Source organism: Calypte anna, chromosome 4B (genome assembly GCF_003957555.1).
Source record: "Calypte anna isolate BGI_N300 chromosome 4B, bCalAnn1_v1.p, whole genome shotgun sequence".
NCBI classification, from domain to species: Eukaryota; Metazoa; Chordata; class Aves; order Apodiformes; family Trochilidae; genus Calypte; species Calypte anna.
Window position 1 is genome coordinate 6,103,283 of NC_044249.1, and position 20,479 is coordinate 6,123,761.

Consider the following 20,479-nt stretch of genomic DNA (forward strand, 5'->3'; position numbering starts at 1 on the left):
GTCAGACACAGGGCAGGTTGAGGGGTGTCTCATTCCTCATTCTGCCTACCTCGAACAGGAGAAAAAGTTGCCAACTATCACATGGGGGAGTGCATCCAAGCAGACAGACAGTTCTTCCTCTTGAACCTGTCACACCTTGATTTAAAAAAACAAAACAAAAAACGCAAATAAAAAAACCACAACCGCCCCCCGAAAAAAACAAACAAAAACACACAAAAAATACCCCCACAGAAAAACCATAAAAATAAAAACAAACAAAAAACAAAAAAAAAACAAACAAAAAACCCCCAAAAAACCCACAAAAAAAAAAACAAAAACAAAAAACAAACAAAAACCACAAGAAAACAAAAAACAAAAAACAAACCAAAAAAACCACCAAAAAACACAAAAATCCAAAAATAAAAAAAACCAAAAAACAAAACCAAAAAACCGGAAAACCAAAAAAAAAACCCCAAAAAACAACAAAACCCCCCAAAACAAAACAAAAAAAAAAACACAAAAAAACCCCAAAAAACTCCCAAAAAACCCAACAAAAAGCCCCACAAACAAACAAAAACCACAACTTAACTCAAAAGGTAATTTCTCTATTTACCCATATCATTCCACATCCAAATGTCACCTGAATTCAGGCCACTGTCCATGGTCACACCAGAACTCAGATGCATCCCACTGGACAAAGGGCACTGATCACTAAGCAATCATCCTCAGCTTATTTTTCACACCCAAATTAGTTTATTTACAGAGACAGGGGGGAGAGTTTCACCTCAGGCTGAAAGTGTCCATTTCAGGTTTATTTCTGATCAATGTTACTGCTCCAAATACATATTTAATAATCAATCTACTTTAAGCTTGCCTTTTGCAAGCATTCCCACTAGGAAGTATTCCCTGTGAGAACACACACAAAAAAAAAAAAGCAAATGAAACTTTGCATGGAAATGTACAGAAAAAACCTGAAACATTAAAATGAGCACAAAGAAGTTGTTATGCCAGGCCAAGAGAATCTTCAAAATTTCCATTAAACATTCACTCAACTCTATCCAGTCCTAACTCATTCTTTGCCCAAAAAACAAGGCAATTCAGGCTGCTCGTACATCCTGATGTGGGGGACACTAAGAATACCCAAATGATTTAATAAAAAAGCAAGAGTGGAAGTTCCCAAAAACTGCTTGATGGCACATAGAGGGCAACAACTTTAAACAGTTTCATTGCAACATGATTATGAAGGATTACTGAAAGATCCTGAAGAATTTCTAGATCAAGAGTCTCTTGTTCTTTCACAGGTATAACTGACAAGAGTCTGGCTCCCTCACCTTCAATCTCTTCCATCAGGTATTTAAATACAAGCATAATATAGAATCATAGAATCATAGAATTGGCTGGGTTGGAAGGGTCCTCAGAGATCAAGTCCAACCCTTGAACCATCGTTGCGGTTCCCAGCCCATGGCACTGAGTGCCACATCCAGTCTCTTTTGAAGTATCTCCAGACACGGAGAATCCACTACTTCCCTGGGCAGCCCATTCCAATGGCTGATCACCCTCTCCATAAAGAAATTCTTTCTAATATCTAACCTAAACCTCCCCTGGCACAACTTGAGACCCTGCCCTCTTGTCTTGCTGAGAGTTGCCTGGGAAAAGAGCCCAACCCCCCCCTGGCTCCAACCTCCTTTCAGGGAGTTGTAGAGAGTGATGAGGTCTCCCCTGAGCCTCCTCTTCTCCAGCCTCAACACCCCCAGCTCCCACTGCCTCTCCTCACAGGGTCTGTGCTCGAGTCCCTTCACCAGCCTGCTTGCCCTCCTTTGGACCCGCTCCAGCACCTCAATCTCCTTCCTGAGCTGAGGGGCCCAGAACTGGACACAGGACTCAAGCTGTGGCCTCACCAGGGCTGAGCACAGGGGCAGAATCCCTTCCCTGGACCTGCTGGCCACGCTGTTCCTGAGCCAGGCCAGGATGCCATTGGCCTTCTTGGCCACCTGGGCACACTGCTGGCTCATGTTCAGCTTTCTGGCAATCCAGACTCCCAGGTCCCTTTCTGCCACTCTGTGCCCAGCCTGGAGCTCCCCATGGGGTTGTTGTGGACAAAGTGCAGGACCCGGCACTTGGCCGTGTTGAACCTCATCCCGTTGGGATCAGCACAACTCTCCAGTCTGTCCAGGTCCCTCTGCAGAGCCCTCCTGCCTTCCAGCTGATCCACACTCCCCCCCAGCTTGGTGTCATCTGTGAATTTGCTGATAATGGACTCAATCCCCTCATCTAAATCATCAATGAAGATATTGAACAGAACTGGGCCCAACACTGGTCCCTCGGGGACACCACGGCCGCCATTTTGATGCAGCCCCGTTCAGCACCACTCTCTGGGCCCGGCCCTCCAGCCAGTTCCTAACCCAGCACAGAGTGCCCCTACAAGCCTCCTCTCTTCTCCAGGCTGAACAGTCCAAGCTCTTTCAGCCTCTCCTCCTATGAAAGATGCTGTAGTTCCTAAACAATCCCCATTCCCTTAATTAGAAATGTTACTTTTGGCATCCCAGCACTGTTCAATAGCTGTGAAATACAAACTATTGCTTGCACCTGCCTAGAAGAAACCACAGGACCACAAGGGGCATTGTACAGCAGCAGAGAAAAACCTGATTTCTGAAGCACAAAACCAGGAATATTTAAATATCTCTTAAGCAAAGTTAGCAGTGTACACAATTTCCTTTTAAGTGAGAAATAATTTAAAATTTTTATGCTAGCAGACATTGCAGTTTGATGAAAAAAAAGCCCTTCTACTAGGAACAGCAGCATAATTTTTAAAAATTCATTAAAACAGAGTTTATTCTTAGTAATGAAGCTGTGGAGTAGACTAACATCTATTGCTGAAACATTCTGCAGACACTGTGTGCCTTCTGAGCCTCCCTGAAAACAGCACGATTAAGGAACTTAAAAAAAAAAAAAAGTCAGTTACATCCTGAATAGTTAAAATGTCAACCTCCTGGGAGGTAAGGAAAGGTTGAAAGAAGGCAGCAGTGCCAGGACTTCCACCCAAATCTCTGTTGTAAGTAAAAAAGACTGCTGCAACTTTCTACCTACAGACTTCTGCATCTGTATGTAATAAAGCAATTTTCCTATAAGTGCCCCAGAATGCAGCAGCACAGGAAGGAGAGCATCTCCTCAGGGGTCAATAAATCAACATCACTCAACTGTGTCCAGGTGATCCCACTTAGCAATGTGCTCAATCCATGTTATTCTGTTCCATCATCCAACACTGCAACAAGAAACTACAGAATGACATGAAACCTGATGGGCTTTCACTCCCTTACAATGTTTTTGGTAGATGGTTTCATTTGCTGCCCAACTGCACTGAAACCAACTCCAAGTTAGCTGAAGATCAGCTGCATAAGGTCAAGCATCTTGTGCTGAAGTGCAAAAAGTCTCAAAATAAGCAGAAGCCCAATAAGTAGTTCCCAGAGGAAAAAAGAGCATTCTTTCCAATCACGTGACACGTTTTAAACTTCCTTAAATTCTTCTGTGCAATTTAACTTGCCTTTTATGTTTCTCTTGTTGTTGGGAAGAAACAGTATGTAATACACATCAGTAAAAGTGGAAAAAAAATTAATCATAACATTTATCTGGTAGAGACTCTACTTTTCCCACTGAGATGTGCCATCTCCCAGTGTTTCATAAACCAGCACACAGAACAGAATGACTTGAAAAGCCAATCAACAAGATGAATTTTGAGAAGTAAAACCCAAAAAGTTCAAAACCACTCATATATCCAAGGATTCCTCAAACACAAAAATCAAAAACTTTTGTCTAGATGAAGCTCTGACTCTAAAATAGGAAATGTGACAACTTCACATCCTCTCCTGAAAATGATGAATGTATTGCTGTGGAAAGTTGTAATTCAAGAGTTTAACCTCAGAAAAACAAAACAACAAAAAACAAACTCACACAAACACACACAAAAAAAACCCCAAACAAAACCCACTAAAACTTAACTGAACTTAAAAATAAAATCAGAAAAAGACAAACACTTTCCAGAGTGTTATAGATACAGAATGCAGCAAGCCAGCTAGCACAGCAGAATACAAGTCCCTAATAAGATTTTTAATAACATTATTTCAAAATCTGGTTACCAGAACTGCAAATGTTAGAAAGCAGTATTTACATACACTGCCCCTAAATAAAACTTCTTTATTAGGCAGCACCCAAATATTAAAAAGCTGTATTCTCTTTCTGCTACTGGAAAGCAGTATTCCATTTCTCAGTGTTATTTATTGACAGAAGAGTTTAAAAGTACCACTTATGTGATAACTGAATTTTTTAAAATATAGTTTAAAACACATAGATATTAATTGATAAAAGCAAATGTCTATTTGCATATATATACATTAATCATTCCATGATTCTGTGTTACTTAACTAATATACGATTCTTTATATAATGCATATGAACAAAATTATAGATACAAACCATTCTTTCTTAGAGACCAGTTTTATAGGTTATTAACTGATAGATTTGCCTTCCAAATGCTAGAGACCACTCTAATCAAGTTGAAACATCACTACAGAGAGGTAAGATTTGGTTCCTTGAGTTAGGCACACATCTCAGCAGTGCCTTTTCTTGCAGCAAATCTCCCTCTCATCCCTTTTTTCCATGCTTTGGTTCACCCTACAGAGAAGTCTTGGAAGTCCTTAGCTAAAGCTGATGCCAAGTCTTTAATTCTACATAAACCAAGCCCAGGGAAGCTCTCTGGCTCAGCTGGCCTGGCAAAGTAATTCGTGGTTCCCAGATGCATGAGCTGCCAGTCCCTCCCAGCCCTATCAATAACCAGGTGACAGGGAGAGGGGTTTTAATGGCTGGTTGGGCCAAACAGCTCACACATCCTTCCCAGCTAAATTTTCCCTGTCTCACTCCTCAGCAAGGTGTCTGCTGCATGCATGTTCCTTTGTACATGGTGGTGGGTGGGGTGGCTGAGGCTGGGAAGTGTTGGTATGGGTACCTTGATACACCACATGATAAAAATTAAGTCTTCTGTGGACCACTCAGTCACTGAAGGTAGGTTCCCCTAATAAAATGTGTTATGCTTAAATATCTACTACTCTTTTACAATCAAGACACTAAGAATCAGCTTCACATAGCTGCTTACACTGCTAAATACCCCTGACTGATGCCACTGGCCAGGAATCCCAGTCAGAACCAAGAGGTTTCCACTGCCACTCTTACTTGTTAGCTGAGCAGCAGCAGAAGGCTGCATAAGATCACTCACAGAGCTGCAATGCCTCAATCAATAACACTGCAGAACAGAAATTCCTGCTAGAAACAAGCTAATGCAAAAGAAAAACATTGACACTGTGATGAACAGAGCTCCATCCAGCACAAGCCCAAACAAGCCTGAAAATGGCTTTACATTGCTTTTACACTCCTGCCTGCTGGGGCACATTTATCACTGAAAGCAACTTCTCAAGTATATGGCTCACCTGATTTGCAATCACTGCCTGCAGCACCATCCTCCCTCTCCTGTGCCACACCAGGGTCAGTCTGTTACTTTCTTATCACTGGAGCAAGGGATCTAAAAATTACTCTATCAGACCCACCTGCATCTTCTCTAAAGGGCAGAACTTTAGGGTATCAGCTTTTAAACCATCATGGTTACAGCAGTGCAGAAGCCAACAATGGGAAATGCTGCTTTGATGGGGTGAGCTGAGCAGTGACCCCTGGCCATGGCACTGATGAATAAATACCTTGTTTGCTGTGTGAGGGAGTTTTTGAGGAATATTTGTTTGCAGATAATTTAATTTCTCCAAACAGTGGAGTTGGATTGATTTTTATGTAAAACTCTTCTTAAACACAGGTCTCTAGTTCCTTCTCCTTCCCTCTCTCACAGAGTAAATAAAACAGATGCTGAATAGCACTGAGTAAATGTTTGAGTGTACAGCTCTACAAGAGACACATTAGCAGGTTCTATGATGCAAAGTTCACAACAAATTGGAGAAATTTTAGTCATTTCAGAATGTACATCAGGTATTTCAAAGTACACATTATTTGCAACTCAGTTATTTTGCCATACACGGGGCCTGGGAATAACCATAAAATCACTTATGTTGGAAAAGACTCTTAAAATCTTGGGGTCCAACTGTTAATCAAATAAGCCTCGCTATCATTCTGATTTCTTATAGGAAATCATGCTTTTCTACAGCAAACAACTGCTTCTCCTACCATTTTGAAAATTTCAAAGATTTTGCACCAAAAGGACAAAGACAAAGTTGTCTAAAGTGGCACAGTTTGGACTGCAAATACATCAAATAAATACATCAAATAAATTTGTATTACAAATACATCATCATTCAATGAGTTTGTTGCACCACCTTAACTATGCTCTACAACTCTGAATACAGAAGGATTGAGCTGATAAAACACATCCTAGAACCAAGTTGTCTGTTATTCTCTCTGTTATATACAATACTGATCTGTAGTCCTCATATACCAAAGACTTATATGGAACATAAAAAGTAGAAAAATAGGTCAATATTTATATAGACATTTCCCTTCAAAGAAAAAAATATACATACCCAACAGTTTTATTTCTAAGTTCTAAAGCAATGATACTTTGATTAAAGTTTTTTTTAAAAAACTCCATCTTAAATGTCTTGTCCCAAACAAGTAATATTTCATAAACAACATTCTCAAAGCTACTGGGCAGGTTTTAAGCTTGGTAAAGCAGCACAGCTTTAGAGAACTCAGTTCATCTTCAGCTGTTTCAGCCAACCAAAGTAAGCATGGGCAGTTGTCCTACTTTAGGATACAATGGTTGGTCAATTTTTTTTTTCAGTAGGCAATGTTACATTGGATAACACAGATATATGAACTTTTCACACACAGAGACCATTGCAATTTCAAGAAACCAAAACTGTATCTTACCAAGACTGAACTCCAGCTTTGGCTCATTTGCAATTCTCTGAATACCTTTTAAGGTTAAGAAAAAAAATTAGAAAAATTAGAAATAATTTAATTCAATGTCTTGCTTTTTAACACATAGTAAAACTTTCACATGCCTGATTTATACCTTTAACAGCCTGCTACTGCCATCAGAGTAACATTTTATGTTACAAATTTCTAGTGCAAGAAAGCTTTGCATTAAATACTTGCAAAAGAAAAAAACCAAACCAAACCAGATACTTTTTTGAAGAAAAACTTATTTCTTTTAAATAGAAACTTTCTGTTACTGGAAAGGGAAGGTAAGAAAAAAAACCCAACATTTCATGGATTGTTACTTATTAAATTTTTGATCCCAACAACTATTTACCTGTTGGAAAAATATTAAATCTAACATCTCATTTTTAAGTAGCCGTGTTATCCCATTCAAAATGGAAACAAAATACAGGAACATGAAATTATGTAAATCAAGTTAGCAGAATAAAATTTATCACCATGTTATTGACCCTACACGTAAACTCTACAACAAGAAACTTCTTTCTATTTCAAAATAGCAGAGGAATTCCTTTTCTCATTTACCAAAGAAAACAACATTTCAACTCCCCCCACTGTGCAATCATGTTCTAGTAAATCTTTTACTGCATAGGACAATATTTTCCAATTGGGTTGGGATACAGAACTGAACCACAGAGTTCCAACAAGACAAATGAGTGCAGGCAGTAACTGGAACACAACTGCAGTTCCAATGAACCTCATAGAAATTAAACTATCTCTTGTTGACCTTTATGTATGTTTTCTAGTGACAATCAGTAAGTATTTGGCAGCACTGAAGAAACTGTAAGGACCAAGTTGGTGTATGAGCTAGAAGGTGAGATTTTTGTTAAAAATTAAAAATAATTTTTAAAACTTCACCAAAACTGAAAGCTGTGCTTACTCCACCAATATTCAATGTTGACAAATAGTTCTAATTTCACATTGTCCTATATGTTCTATACTATAGCTATCATTCAAGTCTGTGCACTCTATAGCTGCAGAGCTTAGAAAGGCCTTGGTCAGTAAAAAATAAATAAAACAATTTTTTTAATTATTTCTTTTTTTTAATGGAGTTAGCACCATTTTCCAAGTTGAATTCTGCCACCAGCAGCATCAGCATATGGGTCTGGAACACCTTTCTGAATATGCTGGATACAGACATGAATAAATAACTGGGCAACTGTAATACAACGCACATCAATAGAGTGTGGCCCAGACTCCAGTGCACCAAATGTGACTCAACATTTATGTTATGTGCTTTAAAATACCCAGCATGCTTTTATATCACAAAGAATCTACTCATTTTAGTAGCTTTAAACATCTATCAAAGTTATATTTTAAATAGCAGTCCATATGCTCACCAATAAGGTTAAGTATTCCTAACTGAACAACTTCTACATCTTGTGAAGCAAACAGATTAAAAAGTCAGAAACACACATTTATTCCCCTGGAGGTTATCTACATAATTCAAAATACATGAGGTGATGATATTTAAAGCCAATAATCAATTTGCTTCATTTAACTACTGAATGTTGTCAAGCAAAATGAAAACAGCATTAAATACTCTGTTTTCTGACAACACCTCTACTGCTACAGATTTCAAGCTATTTTCAGTGTGATACCCAAAAAGTAAGTAAATGTGCTTACTTGTAAACTGTGGCTCTCCTAAACTGTCTGCTTGGGATGAAGGGAGAAAGTGTTGTGCTTCATCTGATGATCTCTCCTCTTTGATTTCCATGATCAACCTCCGGAGGTGTTGAATTTTATTCCGCAACCCTTCTGAGTTTCCCTCTCCCAGTGCCACAGCCCAGGATTCACACTCTGGCTTTGATGCAGCTTCCAGGTAAAGGTCTGGTTCTCCACTCTGAAACTCTGCACTCAAACAACATAAACACAGTGTTTAGGAACTCTGATTCAAAAGGAGAAACAATGAAAATATTGATGTCATGCCATGAAAACCACCACACACATTTCTTCTCATGGTCACAGAACCAGGTACCTATTCACCTCTATAAACAACCCCTGTTCTTTCATACTCATTGAGGTACTATACAGAGTAGCTCCAAAAGCAATTAACATACTGCTAAATTAGGTGGCAGAATTATGGATGGAATGGGAAATCCTTTTTTTGGAACAGATCCTGCAGCCTAGCAGGTAGCCATCCCAGCTGCTAACTTGAACAGGAATTTGATATAGCTGGGGCAGCAGGAATGGTTCTGATAGATCATGGGATTCACCAGGATGAAAGTGTCCATCATTTCTTCTGATAGAGTTCTCCTTTCTGCTCAGCCTTCCATCCATCCTTGCCAGAATACTGCTCACAAACACATGCAGATAATTTAGCATGACACAGCTCCTCCATGAAGGCTCAACAGGTTCTACATGTGAGCTCCTGAGCTCATTACTATCCACGTAACCTTTGCTGCTCTGCCTGAAGCCCAATTACTTACTGATCAAATATTCTAGGAACAAAAGCAGAAAGTTGAAAAAAAAAAAAAGAAACAGCAAAGCTGAAGCTCCAAAGAAATGCAGGTGAGTAGCAAGGGTCAGCCATTGGATTAAAATTAGCACAGGAAGAAAAAACACCTCCCAGGCATTTCAGATTCTGCAGCACAGATAGCTTCACAGAGTCACAAATTCAATGTGACATTTAGTGTGACACATACTGAGAAGAAGAAACTAAAAGACAAAAATCAATGCTTCTTTAAATGAAGTTACCAACTGATTTAGAAACATAAAACTCCATAAAACACCTATGCTATTGTATTAGTAAGGACTTAAGGATTTCATTGGATATCAAATAATTTTCACCTAAATAAGCCCTAGTTTGCATTACCAGGTAAAGCAGAACACTTAAGTACTGTCATAATTAGTTCAAAAATCCAAATACCATAAAAAGGTTGTTTCAATACAAAGGGAACTTTAACAACCTTTAGTAACTTGAGTACCTAACCTTGGGCACTCACCCACATGTGTTATTCTAAACCCGTTTGCATTTCATAAACTGAGCAGCTGCCACTTCCAATTAACTCTGCTGTAATTGTTATGAGGGGAACACATGATGGAAACCTCAAGACTGGAAGCCTCTTAAAATTTCTGGCACAAATCCCTGTGGAGGTGGGACAAGCTTCTTGTCTGAGAGTGCATGTAAAGAAATCTGTGTGGCTGCAGCTGCTGCTAAGAATGCTGGATAGGATTCCACACATCACTTGGACTATAGAATTCATGAGGAAAGATTGGGAAGGACAGGGGGAACTAGGGACACATCTTTTGGCTTCACAGACAATTAAAAAAGTCCTGATAAGGCTTCAAACTCTTCCTTCTAGCCCTGGCTCAGTCAGAAAAAGCATTCCATTCTGGAGACAAGAATATTCAAAATCTGAGGGAGCTGGAAATGTTCATCACATCCTTGTCTACACACAAAACACAAACTTGTGTTGACTGACCAAACCTGAACAAGCTGAGCCTTATTGTTTGGCAAAGCTTAATTCAGACAGAGAAGTTTCAGCTCTAAGATCTCATCTGATCACCCTCTGCATCTGAGCCAGGAGGGCAGGAACCTTCCACAAGATAATTAGAAGGGCAAATAACTTGTCTGCTCCTCCAGTAAGGTGTAACATGAGTTGTCTACTCTCCTCTGTCACTGATTCAGAAGTTTGTTTTTATTTCATAGTATTTTGGAACTACAATGGGGAAAGGAAAAAAGAGGTGTGTAGTCAATGAGCAGCAAGAAAAAAAAAGTAACCAGCATTCATGCTAATTTAAAAAGAAAAAAATATTCACAGGCATGCAAAACACTTGCTTGTAGCTTTCAGTCTTTAAAAGCCCAGACTATTTTCATAGAACCAGTCTGGATATCCAAGATTCCTTAGCAAAGGAAAGACTGTCAGACAAACACAAATATATATAGGTGTTCTTTTAGCTCTTTATTTTTACAGGTAAATAGGAACAGTGATCTTGCCTTGAAATACCCTACCAGTAGCTAGATACAAACATCTGCTTTGGGAGGTAATCAGTGTTTTGCAATGGAAATGATGCTATTTATACTTGCCTCTTAGCTGTGGAAATCAGGCTGCCAAGCACAAAAGGCAGAGTGAATCACCCACAGTTTGAATGGAACCAGAACTGGAGAGTGAAATGCTGTAGGAGTGAGCATAATTCACTGCATTCTGATTTAATGGGTGCCAGTTTTGAGATCTGGAAATTCATTCTAAACTATCACTTCAAGACACTACCAGCTGCTATATTTAGATTTTGGAGTACTCTGACAGAAAACCATGAAAATATCTGATAAATACTCATCACTGCAAATGTAGAAAGTTTACTCTGTTGATCCAACAGTTTCTAAGTTGTCTATTTCCCATATTGTTTCAGTGTAGGTGATTTTTATCTAGTTCACACACTAGAAAAAATCCAACTTGTACACTGCACACTGGCAATGACATCTATTGCAATTAAGGAGCTTTTTTTATGTACTGAAGATCATAACCTCTTTGCTATACTCTCCCAGATTATGTTGACCATTATTTTAGCACAGATACATTCAGTAAACCCTATCAAGCTCAGACACCTAATTTCAAGTTTCAGCAAGGAGACAAAACTTACCTGAAGTGACTCTTTCTGAAAACAAAACTAACAGACCCACAAATGTAATGAAGACCTCAAATGAATGGCAGGCACATCAGCAGAATTATATTTGTCTTGAAACATCCTAAACATGGGATTATTTCATGGGTGGACAAAAGGACTTGATACTTTACCATTAGGGAGCTACTGTAGAAAATACAAATATAAAAGCATCCCTTGTTATGCATTGTTCTTGCTGACATGAGTTACCATGAACTAATTCTGGACAAAAATCTTGACCTTTTCAGCACATATACCATTGACTTGGATGAAAACAGTTCTTTAGCTGGTGTGCATTTCTAGTTTTCCTGCTAACAATATAATTTTTGAACAAGGGGATGTATAAGGTCTAAAACCATAAAATACTATGAAAACTTCCAATCTACTTGGGAAGCTGCAACAGCAGAACAGTAATTTCGGTCTTTGTGCTAAACATCCTCAGTGATGTTTCCAGTTCAGTGGCACCAACCCATAAAAAAACCTCACACAGTTAAAGAGAATTGTTTTTCTTCCCAAAACATTCCATTTAATAGCCCTATATGCAAAGCAAATTAGTATAGAGTTCCATATCTCTTTCTCCTTGAACTGAAGACAATCTACATAGCTACAGGAACCAACATAGAAACTTTTGATTGCTTACATAAACTCAAAATAAATCAGAAAGAAAAAGTCTCTGAGATCAGACAATAGGATGTTGATTTAACTTACATTAACCTCATGGTGTTTGTGTCCTAACAGTAGATAAATATGTATCCAACCAAAATCACTATCTAAAGCAGTATTTCACACAGCTTTGTCCTTAGCTTTTCTCAAGATGTCATTTGTTTCCTTGAACCTAGCAGAGGGCTTAAAAGCAAAAGAACTCTGAATAGTGTAGTCTACTTGCATTACTACAAGAGCAAATCTAAAAATGCCTGAAGTCAGACATAATCTTCATATTTGCTACTAAATACCAGTCTGTAACTGCAGTAAATAGCCCACTGCCAAAATATTTCTTCTAGTATCTCTGCACTGTCAGATCAGGTTTGAACTACCCAGCTGAAAATGAATCAGTGGTCACAGATACTGCCTTGGGGTGGTTTGGGGGAGAGGAAGACTAAATATTACTAAGTATTACTAAATAATACTAAATATTACTAATTCTGATGCATGGAGTGATCTCTAAATGCTAGCCCAGACACCTGGATGACACAGCTAAGTTGGACAATGCAGCAAAAGTAAGTTAACACTGAGACATCACTGGGAACAGAACTGGGAGCCTCTGGGAACATTTTCCAGCAGAACATTCTGCATTTGCCAAACAGCAGGTGGAGGCAGCACTTGGGATTATCCCAGCTCACACCCATCAGCAAGCCAGTAGTGCTGACACACACACACATTTAAAAGTCAAGGTTTTGCAGTCTACAAGCTGGACAACTTCCCCAGTGTACAAGCAAGTTCAAACTTCCCTTGGTTTTATGTGTCTGGACACACCAAGTCTGCAGAAAAGACACCACTCCTTGAGGTGACAGAAAGCTAAATGTGGTCCCAGTGGCTACCACTGCTCCAGGCACCATTTTTGGTGAAGATACCTCAGATAGCAGATGTTTGGTGGCCCTCAAGCAGCCTGTCTGCCTTCCTGCCTTTTTTTTTTTTTTTCCTTATTTCAGTATCAGAGACTCAGTTGAAGGCAGGAGCTGAGGATGCAAATAGTGAAATGTGAACATGATGGAGACTTTTCTGACCAATTGCCCAAGTTTTTTCAACTTAACAAATGCCTCTTCTCTCTGCAAGTACTCAGGTATTTCAGTTGCTTTAATAATGAAAACACATTTCTTGTTAAAAATATCTTAGTGATGTCCCTCAATTTTTAAAGTGTACTCAATTGTATGTTTAATCATAATCCCTTAAACAGAAACCTGGGTTTCTGTGAAACCAGAAAAAATGAACTCAGTCACCAAAACAAGTCCACGAAGTTACTGGAGTTGAACCTTGTCTTCCAAAAGACTGCAGTTTAATGAAAGGTGATTAAAATATAAAACAAACTCAATGGTAGGGAGAAAATAATTCTGTTCTAAAGCTTTTCCATTTGTTATTAATTTTCATTTTTTTTCTTAAGAAGGCTTTCTTGTTTTATTTTATTAAGCATGCAAAGTGACATGGAGCCTTATACTCTATGGCTTGTTTTGGTTTCATGAATGAGAGTTAAGCATCAAATCACAGTACAAAAGAAATTAGTGACCAGATTTAAATAAACACAAGCACAAAGCCAATGATCCATGTCCAGGCTGACAGCCTCTCCTTTCCTGAAGAACCACCATTTTTCCTCACATGACAATATGCAAAGTAAGGAGAGTTCAAGAAGGTTAAAGGTTGTTTCTCTTTCCACAGGAATTAGCAAAAAATACTTGTCAGTTGCTACCTCAGCAGTAGGAAGTGGTTGAGAATCTGAATGAGCCACTGCCACTCTAATAGCTACAGCAATGTCACTGCTAAGCCACCATATGTGGTAACAAAAGGAGAATGGAAGCTTTGATACATAAATTATATCCGCAGGATATTTCTAATACAGACATCAGAGGCTTTTAATTCACAAAGCTGCCTGAATTCTATATGCTGATGCATTTCATGTTCAAATTAGTAGTGATGAAATCATTCCATGGTTACTCATGATGCTGAGCTAATCTTTCTTTGGAAGTTAAATTTTCCATCAACAATAAAGAACTTAATTAAAAATTTTATCATCAGTGTTGGCTTTTTTCATTTTGCAGTGCTGGAACTAACTTCTATCATTTACCACTATAATCTCCATTTAAGTCTTCACAGAAGCTCACATAGAGCCCGAGGTATTTGAAATTAATACAACCTAAGGTTGCCTACTGAAGTGTAACACTTCCTTTCTTTTAATAACTTCAGGCTTTCACACATGCCACGTTGCTTCTCCTCTTTCACTAAAAACCACCACTCCTGTGCTGGAAGCTAGGCAGACCACACAAATATTTAAATACCACCAGGGTATCTCAAGATCACTGAACAGAAATATTGCAGCATTCACCAGAAGTAATAATGTGGCCTTAGCAAAGCAGTAGACTGCTTTTGCTGAAAGGAAGTTTATCACATCTCTGGCTGGACCATCAGTTTACCTTCAACAAGGCAGGATTCAGAGATCTTTATTCCCTGCCTAGATCTGCAAGAGTAACCTTAGCATATGCCTCACTTATTCCATCACTAAAATAGGGAGTGACACTGACTTGTCTTTCCAAGCCACTACTATTAAAGGAAATTAAAAGCTCCAAGTAGTTTACATGCTATAAATGACAACAGGGAATGGTTGCTATCTTAAGAGTATTTCTATTTCCAGGCCTTTTTTTTTTTTTTTTTTTTTGGTAAGTTTTTAGCAAAGTTTCACTGTCTGGGTAGTTGGAGGTTTTTCGTTGCCATTTTTGTTGACAGGAATAAAAACAATAATTAGAAACAAATAAAAATGACAGTAAACTTACTGAGCTCTGTCTTACTTACTGAGAACTATTGAAACATCTGTTTTAGTCCTGAACTCCACGATCCAGCAGCGCTCCAGGATTACCACTTCTGAGGCTTCAGAACTCTGCAAGATAAAGATGACAAAATGCTTGGATTTGGAGCCTGACTGGGAAGTCCTTCTGTTTGGCTGTTCCCAGCCAACACAACGTGTAGACATAAAGACAACAAAGTCACTTGGCAGATGGATACAGGCATTCCTTAATTACTGCTCAGTGCCATCCTACTTCAGCACAGTTACAATGGGAGAAAATGTTAGGAAAGACCATACAGGAAGCTTAGGACAAAAAAAAAAAAAAGGAACTGAGGACTTGGGAAACTTTTTTTATATTGTAGGTATTCAAAAGTTTAGATGCAAACTCACTGCTAAGCAAATCAGGCCATTCCAGCTTATTTCAACTTCCATATTTACTAATAAGGCTGAATCAGACGTTGAATTCTACTCAAAGAGCAGGATATTTTCATGGGAACAAAATAACATGCAATCTCCCAGTAGGCATCTCTCTTCAATTTTCCTTTGTAAAGGATTCCTTTATCATCACTTGGAACTCTGCAAGTTGTCTCTGGCTATGCAATTCAAATGACATTAAGTGATATGAACCTATTGCAGAGTGCAATATGATACAAATTACTGCCATCATTTTTTGTAAGTGCTCTGCAGAGAAGATGCAGGCTCTTCATCTAGTTTAGTAAGTGACTCATTTTTCAGAAGACTGAAGATATCAATCACACCCTCAGAATTAATCTTTTGTTCCCTTAAAACTTTCATTATCCATTTTTTATCCCTAACAACTGGGAACAAATAACCCTTAGAACATGCACCATACACTTCCTCATTGCAAGTCCCCAACATGAATGTCACACATCTCATTCTCTATTTCAGAGAGATTCTGCAAGAACTAATGGAAATTCTTATTTTTACATTCCTTCCTCAGGTGTCTTTATTCCCAGTGACCCAAAAAATGAAAGCTTTTCCACATTGTGGACCACTTCCACCAAAAGCTTGACATATTTGACACTTGATGAATAGCTTAGTAAAAAAGTTCATATTTATAATACCTCTCTAATATATACAAGTTTTCTTGTCTAAATCTTTCTCTGCACTTATACTGGGGTTTTTGGCCTGCCAAAATCAGACTCAAACTTTTTTCCAAGAGTTTCATGTTTATTTTTAAGCAGATGGCTTCACCCTGTATTTTTTTCACCAAAAGACACTTCACTTACCTAGTAAGACCATAATCTTTTGTAAGTAAAGGACTGAAAACTTGGCACAGTAATACTGTCAGACTGACACCTAACAGGTAACATTTCAGAAAGTCTGCATCAAGAAAGTCTATATTTATTCCCTCTCTCCCACTCTTTACTGCTCATTAAACTAAACCCAGTTATCAAAGCACAAATCAACATCCAAACTTGACAAAAGGTTAACATAAAAACAGAGGACCAGGAGAAAACTACAGGATGTTATATTGAAATATGTCAGAAGTCAAGAGAGAAGATTTAATAGGCTATGAATAAGCAATCAGACTGAACTATAAAGCACTTGTACATTGACTTCTTCAAAATATTATTCATGTTGGTCTGCTCTCAAAGTGATGTATTGTCCTGTTGACTGAAAAACAGATAATTATTTTTTAAAAGAAAAAAAAAAGAAATCAAACCAAACAACAAGAATAAGAAAAGTAAAACAGTACTGTGAGTTTTGGCAGAAATACAGCTACTACATTGGAAACTTATTTATAGAATCCAGCAAGTCGAGGATGCATAGTAACCCAGAGGCAATTCTCAGGTGCTACAGAGTGAGACATTTATTGAGGTTTTAGCAAGGAAAGTAAAATACAAGAGGTCTTTATGAGAAAAGAGGTAAAGTCAGCTTGGAAAACAGGCAAAAATAGTTTAAAAAAAAAAATCAGCTGACTAGTTAGGAAGTTACCCACTGCAATGAGGCTGACAGCTATTTTAATTTCTCAGATTTTGAGGCAAGATACCAACATTGATAACCCTCACTTGAAAAGTGGATAATGCAGCCTGGTTCCCTCAAGAGGCAATCATTCAGAGAAGATATGAGCAAATGGGGGGCTCTTCCAGAACCTGATGAAAGTCTGAGGCAATTTAACCATCAGCTATGATTACATGAAAGACTTCTATCTGGTCTCTGTCTGAAATAGTCAATCACTTCTAACAGCTTTTTCCCTTTCATCCCTATTTACTGATCTACACTTCCCACAGATCAAACGTGCAAACATGCAAATCTGTAGACTTAACATTTCCTCCAAAGTATGTGTCTATAGTAAGAAGCTTGTTAGTACATTAAGAGAAGCAACTCCCTCCTGCAATGTTGCACATTTTCAGACAAGACCAGGATTGAGGAAGGGAAAGAATGAAGAATCACAGATTCCATGTAGCTTGCTATAGCTGCCAAGCCTTAAAGGCTTAATTTTGGATTTGTATGTGAAAGGCCTAAGTACAATACAAACAAATTAGCAAGTGGTTAGCAAAAAAGCCACATCAAATAACTGACAAGAAATTGTGTTAGTAATGCTTCTCTCACAATAGAGTTGTAATACAACAGTAACTACAAACACAAGAGCAAGATTCAGAGCATTTCCAGCTTTCTGGATTTTAAGACAGCAGATGCTGTGGCACAAGAGTCTCTTCAGACACAAAGCTACTCCAGTTCCTACATGAGTGGAAGCTGGAATGCCAAAATGCTAAAACTTCCAATTACTCCAAATGTTTTCCTAGTCTAGTCTAGTGATCAGATGCATTCACTTTTCCTCTGTGTGACAGGGAAGAAGAGAAATAAGAAAAAATAATGGAAGAGCATAAGGCTGCTAGAAAAAAAAGTACATGTTGCTTTAAGACATCTTGAACATCCTGACACAAAGCTGACAAGACCTTCAGAACTACTATTATTGCAGACTTCTCATCAGTCACATGAGCTATAACTCTGTCACATAAAAAGCTAAACAAGCAATGTATTTACAGATGACAAAACTGTAATCAAGGGAACCATTATAAGTATCTGATAGAGATCAGCTTTGTTTGTCAGTATCTGAAGAGATCCAAAATTTCTTTTTAAAGTGCATATATGATGTTATATGAACGAGCTACTAATTTCTTTTCCTAGGTTGAGTTTTGATACAAGGGTAACCTGTAGTGATCTGGCCTTATGCATGGCAAATAGGATCACAATCAGTAATGTGTTACAACCCAGCATATTGACAGCTATAAAAAGCTTCCTGGATCAATACAAATAGCAAACACCAAACAGCAATGAGGCCTGAAATTATTACATCTGCCTTAAAATGCTGACTAAGCCTACAGGCAGCAGAACCCACCACACCACACCCATAATCAGGCAATTGTTTTAATACACTGATTTGAGGAGGAAATAAAATTATTCAGAAATCTAACTTAAATGTCCTAGTAACTGCTGAAGCAGAAGAGTGCCCAAAACCTAGAATTAGCAGAAACCCTTTAAATTCACTTCACCAAGTGACTGGCCAAGCTTTGCTGTTGCCAATAGAAAGTACAACTGCACTGATAAATCCACAACTGCCTGTCAGGAGTTTCAAATCACAGCTGTGTAGACATCCCTAAGTTGTGGAGTCCATGCCTGGCACTGAAATAAGCACAAATCACACCAAAAGACACAAGTAGGTGTCTGATAACTCCATATTCGTTCCTACATAACCCTGCCCAGCTCCCTTCAAGGTAAAGGAAGCTTTATGATAGTAAAATGGCAACCATCATTCCAGTTCATAGCTTGAGATGCATGAGCTATCTGAAGTATACATGGCATTGAGAAGAGTATATATATATATATGTGTGTATGTATATAGATAGATAGATACAGATATATATAGAGAGAGAATATAGCTTTTTTGCAATTAGAATGTATAAAAGCTGAAAACATGGAATTATAGAAGCATAGAATTGGCTGGGTTGGAAGGGACCTCAGAGATCATCAAGTCCAACCCTTGAAACCTGAAACCCTTGAAACCCATCTTTCATCAGAGAGGGAAATACAGTATTTGAAATTATATCAGTACATCTTTTCTATCTGCTTCTATCTGCACTGAATTTGTAACTTAAATTATAACTGGAATTTGCAAACATTGTTTCAGATTCCAGCCTCACTTTAAAAAAAAAAAAAAATAAAAAAAAAAAAAGCAAAAAGCAAGCTTTCAAAAATTGAAAGCATTGTGAAACTTTTACAACTGCCATACAGAGTGTTTGAGCTGTTTTTGCATTCCTGCAGATCTTGCTGCACCCCTGTGGGTGGGAGGAAGCATCATTATGAAAGGGCTTTACAATAGATTTGTTGCTGTAGGGAGGGGAGTTGTTGGAACCTATTGTTAGCCATACCCAGGCTCCAAGTAAACTGAGAGTTAAAATTAGTAGAGACATTCCAAGCAATTCCTCTGTGTTAAAACAGTAAGGAGAAAAGTAAAGCTATACCATTGTGGAAAAAAAAAACCAACCCAAACACTAGAGAAAATAAAAACACTTCTTCAAAGACTTCATAAAAACTCCACAGTCAGCCAAAGGTCAGGGCATGTGCCTGTGTGAATGTCACAGTTTATTTTTTAAAGGCTTATTTTTGCAAACTTGAAATAATTAAATTGAAAGCCCTAGGGAGTAGGGATGCTAGGTACACCAATCTTCTTACCATGCTTTTCAAATCAGTTCTTTTCTGACTGCAATTTTAAGTATTCCAATGATAAGAACAAGTTGAAAACATACATTTTTCAGAGGCTAAGAAAACATAACTTAAATGGACAAAATAATAGACACACAGAAGGAACAAAGGCAAAAAACAAACAAAAAAAAAAAAAAAACAAACAAACCAAACAAACAAAAAACCAAAACAAAATACTTTCAGAGAATCACAGAATGGTAGGGGTTGGAAAGGACCACTGAAGGTCATCTAATTCCAACCCCCCTGCAGGATCACACAGGAAGATGTCCAGACAGGCTCTGAATGCCTCCAGAGATGGAGGCTCCAACAACCTCTCTTGGAATCCTCTTCCAGTGCTCTGTCACCAAAATGCAAACTATGAGACTTGGTTTCAGTTCTGGCTAACTATTAAAGAACATCTTTGTAATACAGGAGTTTGTCTGAGGGACTGGTAGCAGCAGGTGAAGTTTACAAAGTTATTTTGAACCCCCTCCCTATGATCCTGAGTTTTTACAACCTCACAGGTACTGGCAAATGAGCTCTTCAGCTCCATATGAGCTCAGTGATGTCTGCAAGTGCTCAGGTGATGCTTTGGAGCACACTATAAACATTACCACCTACATTTGCTATTTCAATCTGACCACTGATAAGGTTCATCACTCTGCAGATGAAACACAGCTTTCATAGACACTGTATGTATATCTATGA

General features: G+C 38.3%; 1 protein-coding gene across 1 annotated transcript in view; it reads right to left on the bottom strand.

The window, feature by feature from the left end:
- The window catches only part of INPP4B (inositol polyphosphate-4-phosphatase type II B), a 272,455-nt gene that overhangs the window by 154,662 nt on the left and 97,314 nt on the right, over nucleotides 1-20,479 (bottom strand). Inside the window, exons 4-6 of the mRNA XM_030450753.1 lie at nucleotides 15,070-15,154; nucleotides 8,593-8,817; nucleotides 6,898-6,942 (exon numbers count right to left, since the gene is read on the bottom strand). Coding sequence (XP_030306613.1) covers nucleotides 6,898-6,942; nucleotides 8,593-8,817; nucleotides 15,070-15,154 — 355 coding nt within the window. The remainder of the gene's footprint in view (nucleotides 1-6,897; nucleotides 6,943-8,592; nucleotides 8,818-15,069; nucleotides 15,155-20,479) is intronic.